We start from the raw sequence: 15,635 nt of genomic DNA on the forward strand, positions 1-15,635 counted from the left end.
TAATATAGATTATGGATCGCAGTATTGACAATAATACTCATTCAAACTATTTAATATTTTAGATTTTAATAATGCATCATTGACTTTGTTGACCTATATGTCATTCCAAGATCTAACGTATCTAATATTGTTGTTGTTGTTTTTTTCTTTTTCTTTTTTAAAAAATAATCATGTTGTTCCCATTTTTTTTATTATTATTTGAACAAATACTATTATTTAGTTCTAAAAGGTAGAGTTACATTTTTATAATATTATTACGAGTGAATTACGTTACTACAATAACTTTTATTTTTAAAATATGACTTGACTTTTCTTTTCTAAATCGATTTATTAGAATAAATCGATTTATTGATTTTCTTTTTTTAAATTGTGGAGTTATTAATAACTATATTTCCAAAGATCTTAATTTGATAAAATTTTCATCGGGAATAATATAAACTTTTAGTCTATGTTATGTAAAATCAATTCAAAATATTAATTATATTATATATCAACCATGGACCATAACATAACATGCATTGTGTCTTTTCAACTTAAAACATTATTATTCTAGTACCAACTCGAAACTCAAAATGTCCTATACACCGACTTGACTATAGTATAATTGATTTAAGTATATACTTTCATTTATGGTTGCACGAAGATATAAAAATAAAAATTAGAATAAGAGTGTTACTTTTGAATTTTGAGTTTAATACTAGCTAGAGTTTGGTTCCTAGATTGCCGAATGACTTTTCATTGTAATTTCTATGTTTTGACATTTTAAATCTTTACTCTCAAATCAACTGCATTAATTTTTGTTTAATGAATTTCGAAATTGTAACATGATAACTTTTAATTAATTTATTTCTGTTGTATTTGTAAATTTAAAGACTCTGATGAAAATTAAAGACTTAAAACTTGAATTTCAAAGATAAAAAAGTAATATCTGTAAAATTAAACTAAGAATGATGAAAATTAAACTAAGAACTCAAGTTTAAAGTCTGAAAGCTAAATAAACTAAACTCAAAATATGTGGGAAAAAAAAGAAACAATTAGTCTTAAAATGGGGTCTATAATTTACCGAAAAAGGCATGACTTAATCACTATTATAAAATGGTCTTTCAAGGAAAAAGAAGGCATCTCTGCATGGAATCACATGGTAGGATCATTCTCCACCAACTATATGAGAGCTATCACACACACAACATTTGAAATCAAATGTAAATAAAAGGAGAGATGAATTTATTTATTATCAAGGAGATACAAAGAATGGAGAAGGCCCTTTAGGGTTAGGGTTAGAAGAAGGTTTGTAAATAGTGTATAACGTATGGTGAGATCTCGGAGCTCGATCATTCAAAACATCAAATATTAGATGTAAGGCATTTCATCAAATCTATGTTGATGTTGAAGTGTAGTCGAAGTCTCGATATAAAATGAAAATTATTATGTTTTGTCAATTTTTTACTGTACCGTTGATTCATTTTTCGTGACGTTATTAAATTCATAAAAATGTGAATTTATCGACGATAATTTAATAGGATGGTCGAGAGAAAAATAATTGGAAATTGTCAAATTCGTGTGTATGATGTTTTTCCTGTTAAGGATGAATTTGGAAGAAAAGAATAGAAGGATGGTGACTTTTGACTTTTGACGTTTTCTTTTTGGGGGGGTTAGGCTTTGAGAGATGATAATTAAGCGTGTAGAACACTAATTGCTTTTGCGGGAAGAAAATGGTTACTTTCTTTTTATTTTTTTTATTTTCTTTTTCCTTGTTCTTATAATATATAATTTGTTTTTAGAATATTCCTATAATGAAAACTGCTATTTCAATTTCCTAAATTGTTATTTTTCACTTTTGTGGTTATTCAAATTGATGCTTCAAAGTCTATCTACATGGACCATGGTTGATTTTTGTCTCTTTCGATATCAATTCTGTTTATGTTTCATGAATTTTAGGAAGTTTCGAATTTAGTCATTTTCAGCCAATTAAAAAAAGAATTAAGTTAATCGTTTACTTTCAAAAGAAAAAAGAAAAGAAAAGAAAAGAAAAGAAAAGAAAAGAAAAGACGTTTGTAACTAAAATTAGTTGATCAAACAATTTAAACTTGATTTATAGTGTTAATTCAAAAAAAAATAACTACAATCTTTATTATTGGTTATGTAATATTAGTAATGTTAAAATAATATTTAAAATAACTAATTAAACATTTTGTTACTATTTCCAAAGGATTTTTGGACGCACCCATCTTCGTGCAATCCATCCATCTTCTCCTCCGCTTATGTTATCAATGAGAACATAGACTTAGCTTGCATTAATTTTCTTTGGATATATTGTTTTTAACATTTGTTGGTCATAGATGTCAATGAAGAAAAACCAGTATGAGTTAGAGAGACTGTAATGTCAGCTTAGAAGGATAATATGTATAGTCCTAATGCTAGCAACTTAATGTTACTTTGGAAAGTTTCTTCATTTTCACACCGATCAAAACATGTCATGTAAAACTTCCACTTCGATCGATATCAAGACAGATGCGAGGATAAGCCATATTGTGGAAAAACACAAGGAACATTTGATTGAGGGCTAATAAATTTGAAAGTTGAAATTCAAATGGAAAGTCAATAGAGTGGAATTCAATTCATTGTTGAGAAGAGGGAAAGATGAAGAATGTCAAGGGTTTTACATCGAAGGAAACAACAGGGCAAAAATGAGAGAGTATGAGACAAATTTTACATATCCCCAAGAGTTTGACAAGGGAATAAATTATATTAAGTTCATGTTTTTTCATGGGACAAAAATAAGGAGCAATTTAGTAAAAGGCTATAATTAAGCACCCAGAGACCAGAGTAATTTTAATAAAAGAATCAAAGAAATCTATAGAACAAATAACAATTACTCACCTTCAACCAACAAACTAACCCAACCCCTCTCTATCTACAACATACTGCATTAACTTTCTTCCAACAAAAATTAGTCAAATTTCCTGCAAAAGCCATAATCGTCCCGTCCGGTCTCGTTCCGACCAACGTGTTTCCTAGTCGCAATTCAACCCGCAAACTTCTAAAACAGGACCGTCTTTGGATACAAATGGGTTGATTCTTACCCAGAGTAAAGTTAAGATTGAGGCTAAAAGAATTGACCAAACAACAATGATCGTCGGTAACCGGTCTTGTTTCCCTAACAACCCCTTCAAGAAAGGGTAGAGGTGGATAATCACCCAAAGAGCGAAAAATAGCCTTCCGAAAAGAGGACCCCAGGAATCATACCCATTATTGATGGCATCTGAGACCCCAACGATCACACCAACAATGTTTATGATCAATAAGGTCGTGGGAGGTATTAACAACGATGTCCACTTGAAGATATAGAGCTCTGAGAATTCACCATCATCGGCTGCTTTGGATGTAACTGTGAAGTTTGTACTAACACCAGCTAAAACCTTGAGTAGACCTTGGAAGAGAGCAAAAAGATGTGACGAAACACCTCCAATAACCCAGAATTGTTCGTTTCTCCACCAGTCGTCAATCCCAACACCTCCCCACTGCATCTCAAGAATACCGGTCGCAGCAATAGAAATGAAGAGTGCCATGAAAATAAGACTAGCATAGTTGCTAATCTGCACATGTTCACAAATATGTTGGTAATTAGAACAGATATTCACGAAGTTCTGATAATGGTAGTTAATGAAATGAGCAACCAAAACAGAAGTAATTAACAAGGATCCTTTCCTTGAACACAACGTAGGAAATACATGAAATAATTTACATTTAATCATACAGTTCCATTTCGTTGCATGTGATAATTTTTTGTTCAAGAATAATCAAACCAACCAAAGTATAGGAGAAAGAGATTTACCTCAGGAACAATAAATTTTCCAGTGAGAAGACAGATAGCTGGCAGACTACAGTAAACAAGCAATGGGATTGAGGTCCACGGGTAGACCACTGAGTTTATGTACGAAAATCGTTCCAGACATTTCAACCCTCCTCCATAGCCATACCAGATAGGACAGTGTCTGCTCAAGAATATCTCAACGGATCCTAGAGCCCACCGCAAAACTTGGTGTAGACGATCTGAGAGATTGATTGGAGCCGATCCTTTAAATGCGGGCCTCTTGGGAATACAATACACAGACCGCCAGCCATGACAGTGCATTTTAAATCCAGTCAAGATATCTTCAGTCACAGAACCATAAATCCAGCCAACCTGAAATCAATCAAATGGAAATATTTTAGAGACGAGATCTTATAGAAGCAAAATCGGACTTATATTGCTTTAGAAAAGTTAAAATTTTCAGTTATTAATAACCTCTTTCCCCCATTCTGTTTTATCTTCATAACCACAACTGATGACTTGAATGGCTTCTCTTAGGAGAGATGCAGCACTCACATCATGAGGAACTCCACCATTTTCCAACAGGGTTGAGGCAACAAACACTGGAGACTGCCCGAATTTTTTCGCCAATTTTATTTCAGATGCATTCAATTTCTCTATACTTAGGTCTGCAGTAAATATATGGGAAGTCATGTTGGATTTCTACAAATCTCCTTAAATCACAAAAATATTATACAATGCAACATTCCAAAATCAAATTAATTTGTTACCTTCGATTCCCTCCTCGATATTCTCAAGTGCATGGATCTGCTTTGATGCTTCTCTGTGCTTTGTCTTCTTCTTTTTTGAATTATTGGCCTTTCCTTTCTTGCTCCTAGACCCACAACAGAGACAACACCATTTTGGCAAACAGTTGCATGTTTTGCTTGGGGGTTTTTTCTTGGTAGGAGCATCATATCCATAGAGGGCAACCCTCCGGAAAACACATCCTGTACCAACATATATAGGTCCTTGTAGTCCATCTAATCCTTTCATGTTAATCTGCATAAATTTTTTACATTAGGCTTTCAACTAGGCATTGGTACAAAAAGTTTGAAGTACACCGTCCAACCAATGAAGCAAATACATACATCAAAGAATACTACGTTACGGTTTGAATATCTATCATGTCGATCGATCCCATCAAATCTTTGAGGAAACTGCACATAACAAACTTTCTTTCCAGATGTAGGATCCATCATGAAACACATAGCTTCTCTAAGTGCCTTGCTATTATTAATGTAGTGATCACAGTCAACATTGAGAAGATAAGGAGCATTAGAAAGAACTGCCGAGACTCGAACCTTCAATGAAAAGAGTGAAATAAGAAAAAAGTTTAAGGGCAGCAAACGTAATCAAAAGTGTACAGAAGATGCACATAAGAGCACTGCTCAATTGCAGATCATCTAAGAATTAGGGGATGAAGACTCTAGCTTAATACATACCAGTGAATTCATGGCACCAGCCTTTTTGTGATGTTCGAACCCTGGCCGCTTTTCACGAGAAACATAAACCAAACGTGGTAGCTCATTTCCTTCAACATCACAAACTCCATTTTGGCCAAGGAAGACCTGTGAAGGCACAAATGCGAAGTACCTTTAGCTTGTACAAACAGTACATGATTTAGCTTGTTTCACACAATTACAACCAGAAAAAGACTTCGTTCATAGGCTTCAGAGCCTCAAAATCACCAAGCCATTCTTATTCACAAAATGTTGACAAATTTTAAGACATGTCTATTACCTGAATCATGCCAGGGTGGTCTCGAACATTGTTCCCAGGCCACGGAGTACCATCTTGCATTGTCCAGCCATCCTCGGGAACCTTTTGAGCCATGGAGACCAAAGCATTCACCCTAACCTTAAACTCTTCATATTCTCTCTGTTGAAAAGCAAAGTAGATGAACATAACGTCACCAATATTGGTGCAGCAAACCATAAGAATAAAAGATCAGCATCCTAACTTCAACCAAGGTTGTAAATGAGGTTATATAAATCACATCAACTAAAAGAGAGAAAAGCAGCAACTGTTACAAACCTTCATTGCTCGCCTTTCCCTGACAAATGCTGGGTGGACCTTGTTCTTCAAATAATCAATCTTCTGAGAGAAATAAAACTCTGGGGCACGAGGCTCAATATTGAATTTCTTACAGAAAGGAACCCATTTCCTTGCAAATTCAGATGTCTCAGAGAGTGCTTCAAATGTTAACATGGCTGCACCATCATCTGAGACATAGCATGCAACTTTATCAACTGGATAGTCGACTGCAAGGATGGAAAGAACTGTATTTGCAGTGATCAAAGGAGGTTCTTTCATTGGATCGACAGTACTAACAAATATGTCCACACTGGCTAATTCAGAAGGTTTGCCTTCTTTTTCATACCTAAAAATGTGAGAACCAAATTATCAGGGAAAGCTGCAAAGTAAATGGAAAATTTTACAAACTACCAAATGAGCAGTAAGAAGAAGATTTGTGTCTATATTACCTTAGTGAGAGCCGATCAAGATAAGTTTCTCTTTCAATTGGATACCATTTTGGGAACTGATCGAGAATCCACGATACAGCAAACCATATTTCACATATTACTGAAGTCAGCCACAGGCCATAGGCATCTTCAACTGGATGAAGAATTCTGTAATGGAAAAACAGGCCAAGAATAACAAGACGAAGCAAGATGATTAATCTGTACGGATTTATCCTGCTTGAAGAGATAGGCAGTTTCCTTGATAGAGGCTGCCTAGCTTCATCCATCCTGTAGAATGGTACAGGAATAAATGGTTAGTTATTACATGGCATAAAGAAAAAAATGTGAAATATGGATACAGGAAGAGAGAGAAGCTGTGAAATAAGTTGAATTGCATGCCAATTTTTTCGCATGAAACTACACGGGAATGCTAAAATGTAGAGTTTAACAACAGACCACAAAAGTTCAAATTTAGACAGTAAAAAAAATGTACGTAAACGAGCCTACAACACACAAAACACTTCGAACAGTGGCTTACATGGGCAAATCAGGATCGTCAATATCATTTCCATCATCATCAACCCCTGGGTGTTTCACCACTTGAAGTTTATCATTTTGCTTCTTCTTCCAATCTTCCATTCTGTCCTTCCATGCCACGCTCCCATAACCATATAATGCAAAATCTTTGTGGGGAACCATTGGTCTACCTTGTGCTATGGAATGGCAATCAAGATGTCAACCATAATGTATATAACCATGCGTATTAGAAATAAACATCTCTCTGCCTCAATGACTTACAAGGACTTGATCGATCAGGGGAAGGCATTGGATGGACTCTATTTCCATTACCCATAAAATGGGGTACAAGAGCATGTTGATCGGCAGAAATTTCATAATCCTAGCACATGAAAAGAAACCATTACACGGGTTTGGTTTGAATATCAACAATTTCATAACCAAGAGAACCGGAGGGTGTTGAAGAACTCCACTTACCTCCTCACCATATGTCAGGAGGGGAATCTCAGAACCAAGGGGAGAAGGTTCGTGCTCTGACTGTCCAGGGATATGAGATGCATTAGGGTGGGAACCGCGGCCAGAGTTGAGGTGCGATACATATGATCCTTCAGCAGCATGGTGAGGGCCAAAATCATCGAGGTTTCCATAATCGAACTCATTGTCCAAATCATCAATATCATCTTCATCCTCGTCACCTTCAACCCTAGGACTGCCTGCAATTTCCACCACTGATTAATATGGCAACCAAAAAAGCCATAATAATAGACTGACAATACTAAAAGCCCTACCTTTAATGCGCTTGTATCTAGTTTTACACTGCGGACAAGCTTGATTTCCCTCTCTTCTCTCGTACTCATAGCAAGGTCTACAAACTGGGAAAGCACATTCGTTACAGGCAACAAAGAGCTCTCCCTCGGCAGTTAACTCTACTTCATCTCCACAAATCTGACATGTTTGCCCACTCAATTCTTTCACAGACTTGATCTGGAAACACCAAATAAAAATGGTAACAGTAGAGTAAGTACCTAAACTAGAGTGGTGGCTAAAATGAGTCCAGCACTGATCATCTTAAAATCAAATTGCTTCTGATTCATAAACAGAACAAACATAGTACAGTCAAAATATAGCTGAGAGGCGACAATATGTTCTAGCCCTATACAGGGTAGATTTAAAAGACCATACGAACATGTCAAATAAAGAAAACTTAACAACACAAAGCAGAAAGCGCATAGATTTACAGAAAGCATCTGAAGAAAATTTGAAGTATCAAAAGAAAAGACGTTATATAAGAACAGACACTAAATTTCTTCGATTCAATCAACTCCTCCCCAAACCAAAACAACAGAAGCAACCCGACATGCACACGAATCCGTGAAAGACTAGGTATTATGCTTTCTTTATCTTTAGCTTTCCTATGAGTGGAGTGATAATGGGAGGAAAAGAAAAGGGGTGATAGAAAACAGTATCTCTTCGTCGGTTGAAGGAAAGACCTACAGAAGAAATTCCTTGCAAGAATAAAAAATCGAAGCCCCAGATTGTCCATTTCCAAGAAACCCCAAGTTAAAACGAAAAACAAACTCGGAAAATTCCTCAAACGAGCCAATGCTTTATCGAAGTGTCAATGAGTCTTAATCTTACCCGAGCAGTCTCATCTGCATTGATCAGAACAAACTCATTTCTATTATGAGACCCAGCAATGAGTCTACCAGCGGTGTCCATCGTTTACAAAAGCACTGCAAATTTTCAGCTCCCGAACTGAAACAAAACCCAGATTGTAGAAAGAGGGGAATCCCAATTAGAAGCCGATCTCAAAGTAAATGAGTCCTCCCCTCACAAATCACCCCAAAAAGATTTCATCTTTGCCTTCCAAAAACTTCAATCTTCAGTACCACCATTGAAAAATCGACTAGAAACGCTTATCTTCGAGGATTCCCGCATACGGTAAAGTGAGTCCCCTTAGAAAAAACTAGCTAGCCCCCGTCATACTCAACGCCAGTGCTAAAGGGATATACAAGAAAAAGGAAGAGAAAGAAAGAGAGAGAGAGAGGGGGGGGGGGGAGGAGGAGGAGGAGGAGGAGATTGTATTTTTGTGTGGAAATGAGAAGGCGTAGAAGAGAAGGAGATAATAAGAGATGGACAGACAGAGAGAGAAAGGGATAAAGGGGTTCGTATGTGTGAGTGAAAAGAAAGGTGGGCCCAGAAGTGTGGTGGTGGCGCTGGGCAGTGCCCACCACCGGAGTTGGTGGCGAAAGGGAAGAAGAGAGAAGGGGGAAGAAAATTAAAACGAAAATCGAAAAACCCACAACAAAAAACAGTGTGTTTGTTTTGTTTTTAATTAAACAAAGGGAATCAAATGAAAAGAAACAATTGATGGGTTTGGTTCGCGTTTGGTGATAGTTACTTTATTTGTGGTAGTGGGTTGAGTCCAGTGCGAAAGATGGGATTGAACATTCCAGATTCCACAGTTGCGTTGAGTGAGAGAAGACGAAACAGAGAGAGAATCTGAGGAGAGAAGAATTTCAGAAACAAAAAACCCAAATGAAATTGGATTAAGAATTAAGAAGGGAAGATTAGATAGAGAGAGAAAAAGGATGAAGTGATGAAGTAGGATCTGCTCACGCGGCGAAGATTATGTCCTTTTGCTTTGATCTCTATCTCTCGCATCTTAGAACAGGGGGCTTGCTGGCAAACGCGTTTTTAACCTTTTTGGGGGGTTTGGGTGTAAATGTCGTAAATCTAGAATGTCTTTTCATTACAAAATTTACAAATTCTTGTTTGGATTAGAGAATGTAATTAGGGTTTGGGTTAGGGTTAAAAAGGAAGGGAGCGTTACGAAGAAGACGGAGTTGACCATTAAATAATAGCTTTTGACTATACGCTTCACTTCTTCTTCTTACCTTGCAAGTTTCCTTTTAGCTCTTCCTTCCATGTTCTCATCGCCCCGTTTTTCTTTTTTCTTTTTTTTACTTTTCCTTCTTTATTACATTCTTTATGTTTATATATCAATTTTTCTTTTGTTTGGTTAAAATTAAAAACATATTAATAAATGATAACTGAAAAAAAAAAAAAAAAAAAAAAAACCAACTTCTTTTTGTTAATTGAATAAGGTGATTTATTTAAATTATGTGGTGTATTTTCGGTGGTTAAGTGTCTTATTACATCCCAAACATTCAGTGGTTTCTTAGGCTAGTCTCCCTTAGTTTAAAGTTAAAATTTCTTAGACAATCCATTTATTTTTAGACTTATTGTTCGTAATCTATTATAAACCTGAGATTGTATTTGTAGATGGTACTCAAATATACCAAATTATTGCGTTCTATGCACGAAGTAGTTTTGAGTATAGAGATCGTTTTTTCATACATGTATAATATCCTTTCAGTAAGACTCTTTGTTGGAGGGAGAATATTTTTGCCAGGAATGTGTTCTTATAAAATCTCACGTTGGGATGTAGGGTTCAATTTGATTTGATACTTTAGAGCAAATAGTTTATTAAGGCTTAAATTTTCGGTAGTTGATTGGTGTGCTTTTATTCATCGTGTTTGGCAAGAGCACAATAAACGCACTCCGATGCTACATTTAGTCATCTCCAAACGATTAGTTCGATTGTTTGGTCTAAGATTGTTATTTTTCGTTCTAAGTGGCTTGAGACTTTTCTTGTGGGGACCCAAGTGGCCTACACTCTATGAATCATTTTCTTTCGAGTTGTGTGTGAGTGTTGTTCTTTTATTTCATTGGTTTTTGTCGGTAATCGTTCTCTGTGATAACTTGTTTGTGTCTTAACCTTGATTCATGAAGTCCTATGAATAAATAAATAAAGTTTACTAAGTAGTTTCTATTCGAAGGTGGTTGGTTTTTTTTGTTAAGACATTAAAAGTGGTTTTCTTTTTAAGTAAAAGACTTGTTAGAAGTGCAGATATAGTAAATACACATGACCATATAATTTAAAATTTGGTAAAGCTACTTTTATCACGTTCAAAATCTATGTATTTGATTATTAAAAGCCAATTTTGGTTCAAATTCAAGGAAAGATAAAAAAGGACGGGGAAAATAGAAAAAACAAACAAATATATTTCACGAATCAATGCGTTTTGCTCATCTTTTGTTTGGGTGTTCACCAAAATTTATCGTTTTTTCTTTTCATTTTTTACTTTCAAAGTTCTATTGTATGTATATAATATTATATATTCTAAAGTTCAAATTCTGTTTCTAAGCATATCTTTTCTTGTTGTTCTTTAATCTTTGTTATCGATTTTCATGTTTGGTTCTTACACATGCAATTATTGGAATACATAAATCACATTTTTTACGTCGCAAATATAATGATTTTACTTAATGAATTAAGCATAACTTTACTAAAGAAAATAAGGAAAATAAATAAATAAATGCAGCATGACTGTGGGATTGAAATCATGTTAATTATCGTTGATGTTAATTTGAACAACACTTTTGACGTTATTTAATGTAGAGATATATTTCGTTAGACTTATTATGGATCTATGCATCTAGCCACGATAAAAGAATTTGTCTAAAGAATCTACGAGTCTTGCTATTAAAAATATGAATTCATGGTATCTTATTAACTTCTTAACGTTGTGGGTTTTAGGAATGTTCACATCTTCCCATTCTTATAACTCTACTATTGACCTCAAATATTAGATATAAAATTAATATTGTTATTAAGCTAAGCTCACACTTTAGTAAATTACGATTAATTTATCACTTGAAAATTTGTGTGAAGGGATAATACCTTAATTAAAAAAAAAAACATAGTCATAAGTTTAATGATTTAGGGCACTTTGTTGAGTAAATTGAAAATTGAGTATACATATGTTTGGTCTGCTAAGAAATAACTCCTTCCACCTAAGTTGTATTAACTTTCCTAATCATCCATTATTATCCCCACCAATAATTTCCTTTGACCCAAAACATTTTTAGTATTGCACATCCAATTTTTCTATACCATAAGATTTCATTTTAGTTTAAAAATTCAAAAAATTCCTTTTTGATTCTATATTTGTATTCTTCCTTTAGATGATTTTGTCACTGCACTATCTAAAATTTTAACATTTTAATATTTGATAGAAAAAATGAAAAAGAGAAAGAATAATCTCAAGATTCGTTATTTGACTTGTATATATTATACATTTAATTAATGTATTTATTATTAAATTTTGACATACACGACAAATGAGCGATATATATTCATATCAATGAATCAAAGCAAGTATAAATGTATAGACACGATATTTTGTACTATCAATTTTGAAGGAAAAAATTTTGGTCAATCATCTCATGTATTTAATTCAATATTATGTCTATATATTTAACATAAATGAATTCAAACAAACAAAGCTTTAACTATAAAACACGGTTCGAAACGAAAATAAGTATAATTCAATTAATATATATGTGTGAGGTTTAAGAGGTTGAGGTGTATTAAAGATTTTGAAGGGAGAGATGGGATATTTTACATTAAAATAGAAATGCAAATAAGTAATAAGAAAAAAGAAAAGAAAATGATATTAAATAGGAAAATCATATATATTGTCATATTTGCACATGCGTCACACCATAGAAAATTAATTGGCAAAAGTGGCAACATTTTTTAATTTTGTGCACGTAAATTTAGACCTTTTTTTTTAACCTAATCGATACATATAAATAAACAATACATACTGCATTTATATTTGGTTCCATAGTTTTCATATATATATATATTATGTTGACGATCTTATTTTCTTCATTTTACAATTTATTTATTTATTCGACTAAAAATTTTTGTTTCATAATCATGTGAATTTCTTTCTCTCGATGATTATAATTTCTATTACCATTTTGAGTTAGTTTTCATTTTCAATTATTTTACTTCACCTTTTTCCTTTTCAAATTCAAAAAATACGTAAAAATTAAATCTTAATCTCGTACGTATCAGATAAAACAGAAAATTTGAGTTGTATAATCATACGAATATTATAATTAGATTATAACATAATTTGTATTATTTAAATTATAATAAAAAGTGTTTGAAATTTAAACAATTTTACTTTAAAAACAAAATAATAAAAATTATAACAAATACTAATAAAAAATAATTAATGTAAAATAATAAATATCATAGCGAAACATTGTTAATTATAGTTAATAAAAAATTTTAAAAAATAATATTTAATTATATCTTATATAGTTCCTTAATTTATATAGAAATAATTCTAGAAAAATTTAAACAAACCAAAATCGACGGAATTGATTTCTCACATAATCTTTTATCTATTCGAATTTTTTTTAAAATTGAAATAATTTGGTATTATAGCTTAACAACAAATGTTTTTATGATACAACAAACATCGACGTTATATGACAAAAGTTAATTTAGATGGAATATGGCATGTTTTGAACATCCCTCAAATGAAGGTTAAAACATGAGTAACTTTGTCTCAATATTGTCTATGATAGGGAAAAAAAGAAAAGTTACCCGAAAGTAAATCAGAATGGTAGCGCGGAAATTTACGTAGGTGTGGAAAAACGTAATTTCATGTATAAAATAAAACGATAAAAAGCAAAGAGTCAATAAATGAAATTGACCGAAAGACGAGGGGGGAAGTCACGGAGTCGACCAAATATCACAGAATGGGTGTCAGATTATTACTATATCAAGAGGGCCCATCTCCCTTTATTATTATTATTATTATTATTTGTTAGCAAAAAGAAAAATAAAAGTGTTTCTATTTGGTTGTGGAATTTAATAAATAAATAAATAAATTGTTTTATCTTTTTTCCCACCAATTTTATTTTCAGAAATAAAAATGAAGGCAATGATTTTAAATTGAAGAAATGCCACGTGGTACCAACCGGTGTCGGTGGATCAAATGAACGAAACGTACAAACAATTAATTTGGAAAGAAAGAACGTAGTTACCTTTTTGCTTATTTATATATAATATCCTATAATTTATTATTATTATTATTATTATTTTAAAACAATTTACATTGAAAAGTTTTTCCTTTTTATGTAAAGTTATGGGCTCCCTCTTTGTAACCTGAATGATTACTGTATCAATCTTGCATTTTCTATATTCTCATTTTCACCCTTCCCTTTCTCTAAATTTCTACTTATTGGGTATAAAACAGAAGCAGCAGTGCTTGAAAGACTAAAAAAAGTAATTTTAGGTGGAAAATAAAAGGTTAATAATAGGATGGATAGGTGAAGGTGGGAAATGTGTAAAATGATTACGGGTTGCACACGTGTAAGGAAGAAGGAAGGGTAAAAGGGTTGGGGGTTGGAAAATGGAAATGAGAGATGGAGATCTCAATTTTGCTTGCTTTTTTAGGGAGGGCGTGACCTCAAAGGAAGCATAAAACCAAACCAAACCAAACCAAACCAAACCAAACCAAACCAACCAAACCCTCCCCCTTCTCCACTACAACTATACATTAATAATAAATTTATACATCGCCGGCCTCCATGTGAATTTCTTCCCTCATCACTTTTTATTTTCACTTTTCTTCAACATTCAGTTACTTCCAATTCAAATATAATGTTCTTCTCTTTGTACTTTCCCACATACTCCTTTCTTTTCCCACCTTCAATTACTTTTCTCTATTCCCAAAGGTTGTGTCTAGCTTTGAGATTGTTTGAGCAAAAACCACAGAGATTTCATCTCTACAATTCAATTGGACCCTAACAAATTCCAATATTTGTTTCTAAAGTATTTTGTTTGAGATGTTTATTTAATTACATACTTTTCCATATTACATTTCGTTGATTATTATGCAATAAGTTTCTAGATTGGTTTGTATTGACTTTTATTTTAACATGATATGTAATAAGTCATGATCATACTTAATTAACTTCGTTGGTATGAGCCTTTTAGGTGGTTTCCAAAAGTAAAAAGACACATAAATTTATGTTCAACATTGGCAATACCAATATAATTTTGTGAGACACGAGGAGTTCCATTGTCTTTGCCAATAATATTTTAGTTTAGAGTAAGACAACTTTAATTCGCTTATGAGATATATATTGATAGCAAACCATATAAAATCGATAAATGAAAATTATGTTTGAAAATGAATAAAAATATGTTAGTTTTTCGTGGTTATAATATCTATAAATATAACTTATTTCTCACTAGGAGTACTTCGTACACTTTTTTGTACAATGGTTAACCCAACTAAATTAAAGTGCAGTGATTTACAATCAACTAGAAAAGAAAAAAAAAATACCATAAATACATATATGACCTATGAGTGGATAAGATAATAAGGTCACGTGAATTAACTTAAAGTTTGCAAAATTAATGTACATAACCCTAGATGGTAAAAGTAATTAACCTTTTTGTTTTAATGGTAAATAAATTTTAATACAATTTAAGGAATATATATATATATATAAAGTTAATAATTGAAAAGGTACAAATATATAAAGTAGTTTTGGAGAAATTGATGCATGATTTAATTAGGAAATTGCAATGAAACTCTAATCTATTAGAAGAGGAAAAAGGAGAGGTTAAAGGGGGGGGGGGGGGGGGGGAATGGAGTACAATCAGAAGGGTTAATTTAGTTTTTTAACCAATCACCATCATTACCCATACAAATAATAATCAAAATGATAATTAATTATCATACTTTGACAAATTAAATACATTATTTTTATTTTAATTAAGTAAGCCACCATGGATTAGACCTAAAGGTACCAATTGCACAATGCCACGTTGATGAGTCAGACAAAACCATGAATAGTAACGAACAATATAATATTTGGTAAAAAAAAAAAAGAGTTAAAGAACAATATAACATTTGGTA

At 32.9% G+C, this 15,635-nt stretch overlaps 1 protein-coding gene across 1 annotated transcript; it reads right to left on the reverse strand.

Annotated features, from left to right (window-relative positions):
- Nucleotides 1–2,698: 2,698 nt before the first annotated feature.
- On the reverse strand, nucleotides 2,699–9,575 carry LOC103485241 (cellulose synthase A catalytic subunit 2 [UDP-forming]-like). The gene is made up of 14 exons (XM_008442773.3): nucleotides 8,473–9,575; nucleotides 7,623–7,818; nucleotides 7,312–7,547; nucleotides 7,117–7,216; nucleotides 6,857–7,031; nucleotides 6,340–6,606; nucleotides 5,891–6,236; nucleotides 5,597–5,734; nucleotides 5,299–5,424; nucleotides 4,945–5,157; nucleotides 4,585–4,855; nucleotides 4,289–4,482; nucleotides 3,836–4,186; nucleotides 2,699–3,596 (listed from the first exon to the last, which is right to left on the reverse strand). Exons 1-14 carry the CDS (start codon nucleotides 8,551–8,553, stop codon nucleotides 3,015–3,017), a joined length of 3,276 nt encoding a protein of 1,091 aa, XP_008440995.2. The 5' UTR covers nucleotides 8,554–9,575; the 3' UTR covers nucleotides 2,699–3,014.
- Between the last annotated feature and the right edge of the window lie 6,060 nt (nucleotides 9,576–15,635).

The sequence above is a fragment of the Cucumis melo genome, chromosome 8 (genome assembly GCF_025177605.1).
Source record: "Cucumis melo cultivar AY chromosome 8, USDA_Cmelo_AY_1.0, whole genome shotgun sequence".
NCBI classification, from domain to species: domain Eukaryota; kingdom Viridiplantae; phylum Streptophyta; class Magnoliopsida; order Cucurbitales; family Cucurbitaceae; genus Cucumis; species Cucumis melo.

Coding starts and splice junctions, on each gene's coding strand:
- LOC103485241 (XM_008442773.3), bottom strand. CDS start 8,553: ATGGACACCGCTGGTAGACTCATTGCTGGGTCTCATAATAGAAATGAG. Junction 5,425..5,596: donor ACCACCCTGGCATGATTCAG/GTAATAGACATG, acceptor GTGCCTTCACAG/GTCTTCCTTGGCCAAAATGG. Junction 4,856..4,944: donor GTAACGTAGTATTCTTTGAT/GTATGTATTTGC, acceptor AAATTTATGCAG/ATTAACATGAAAGGATTAGA.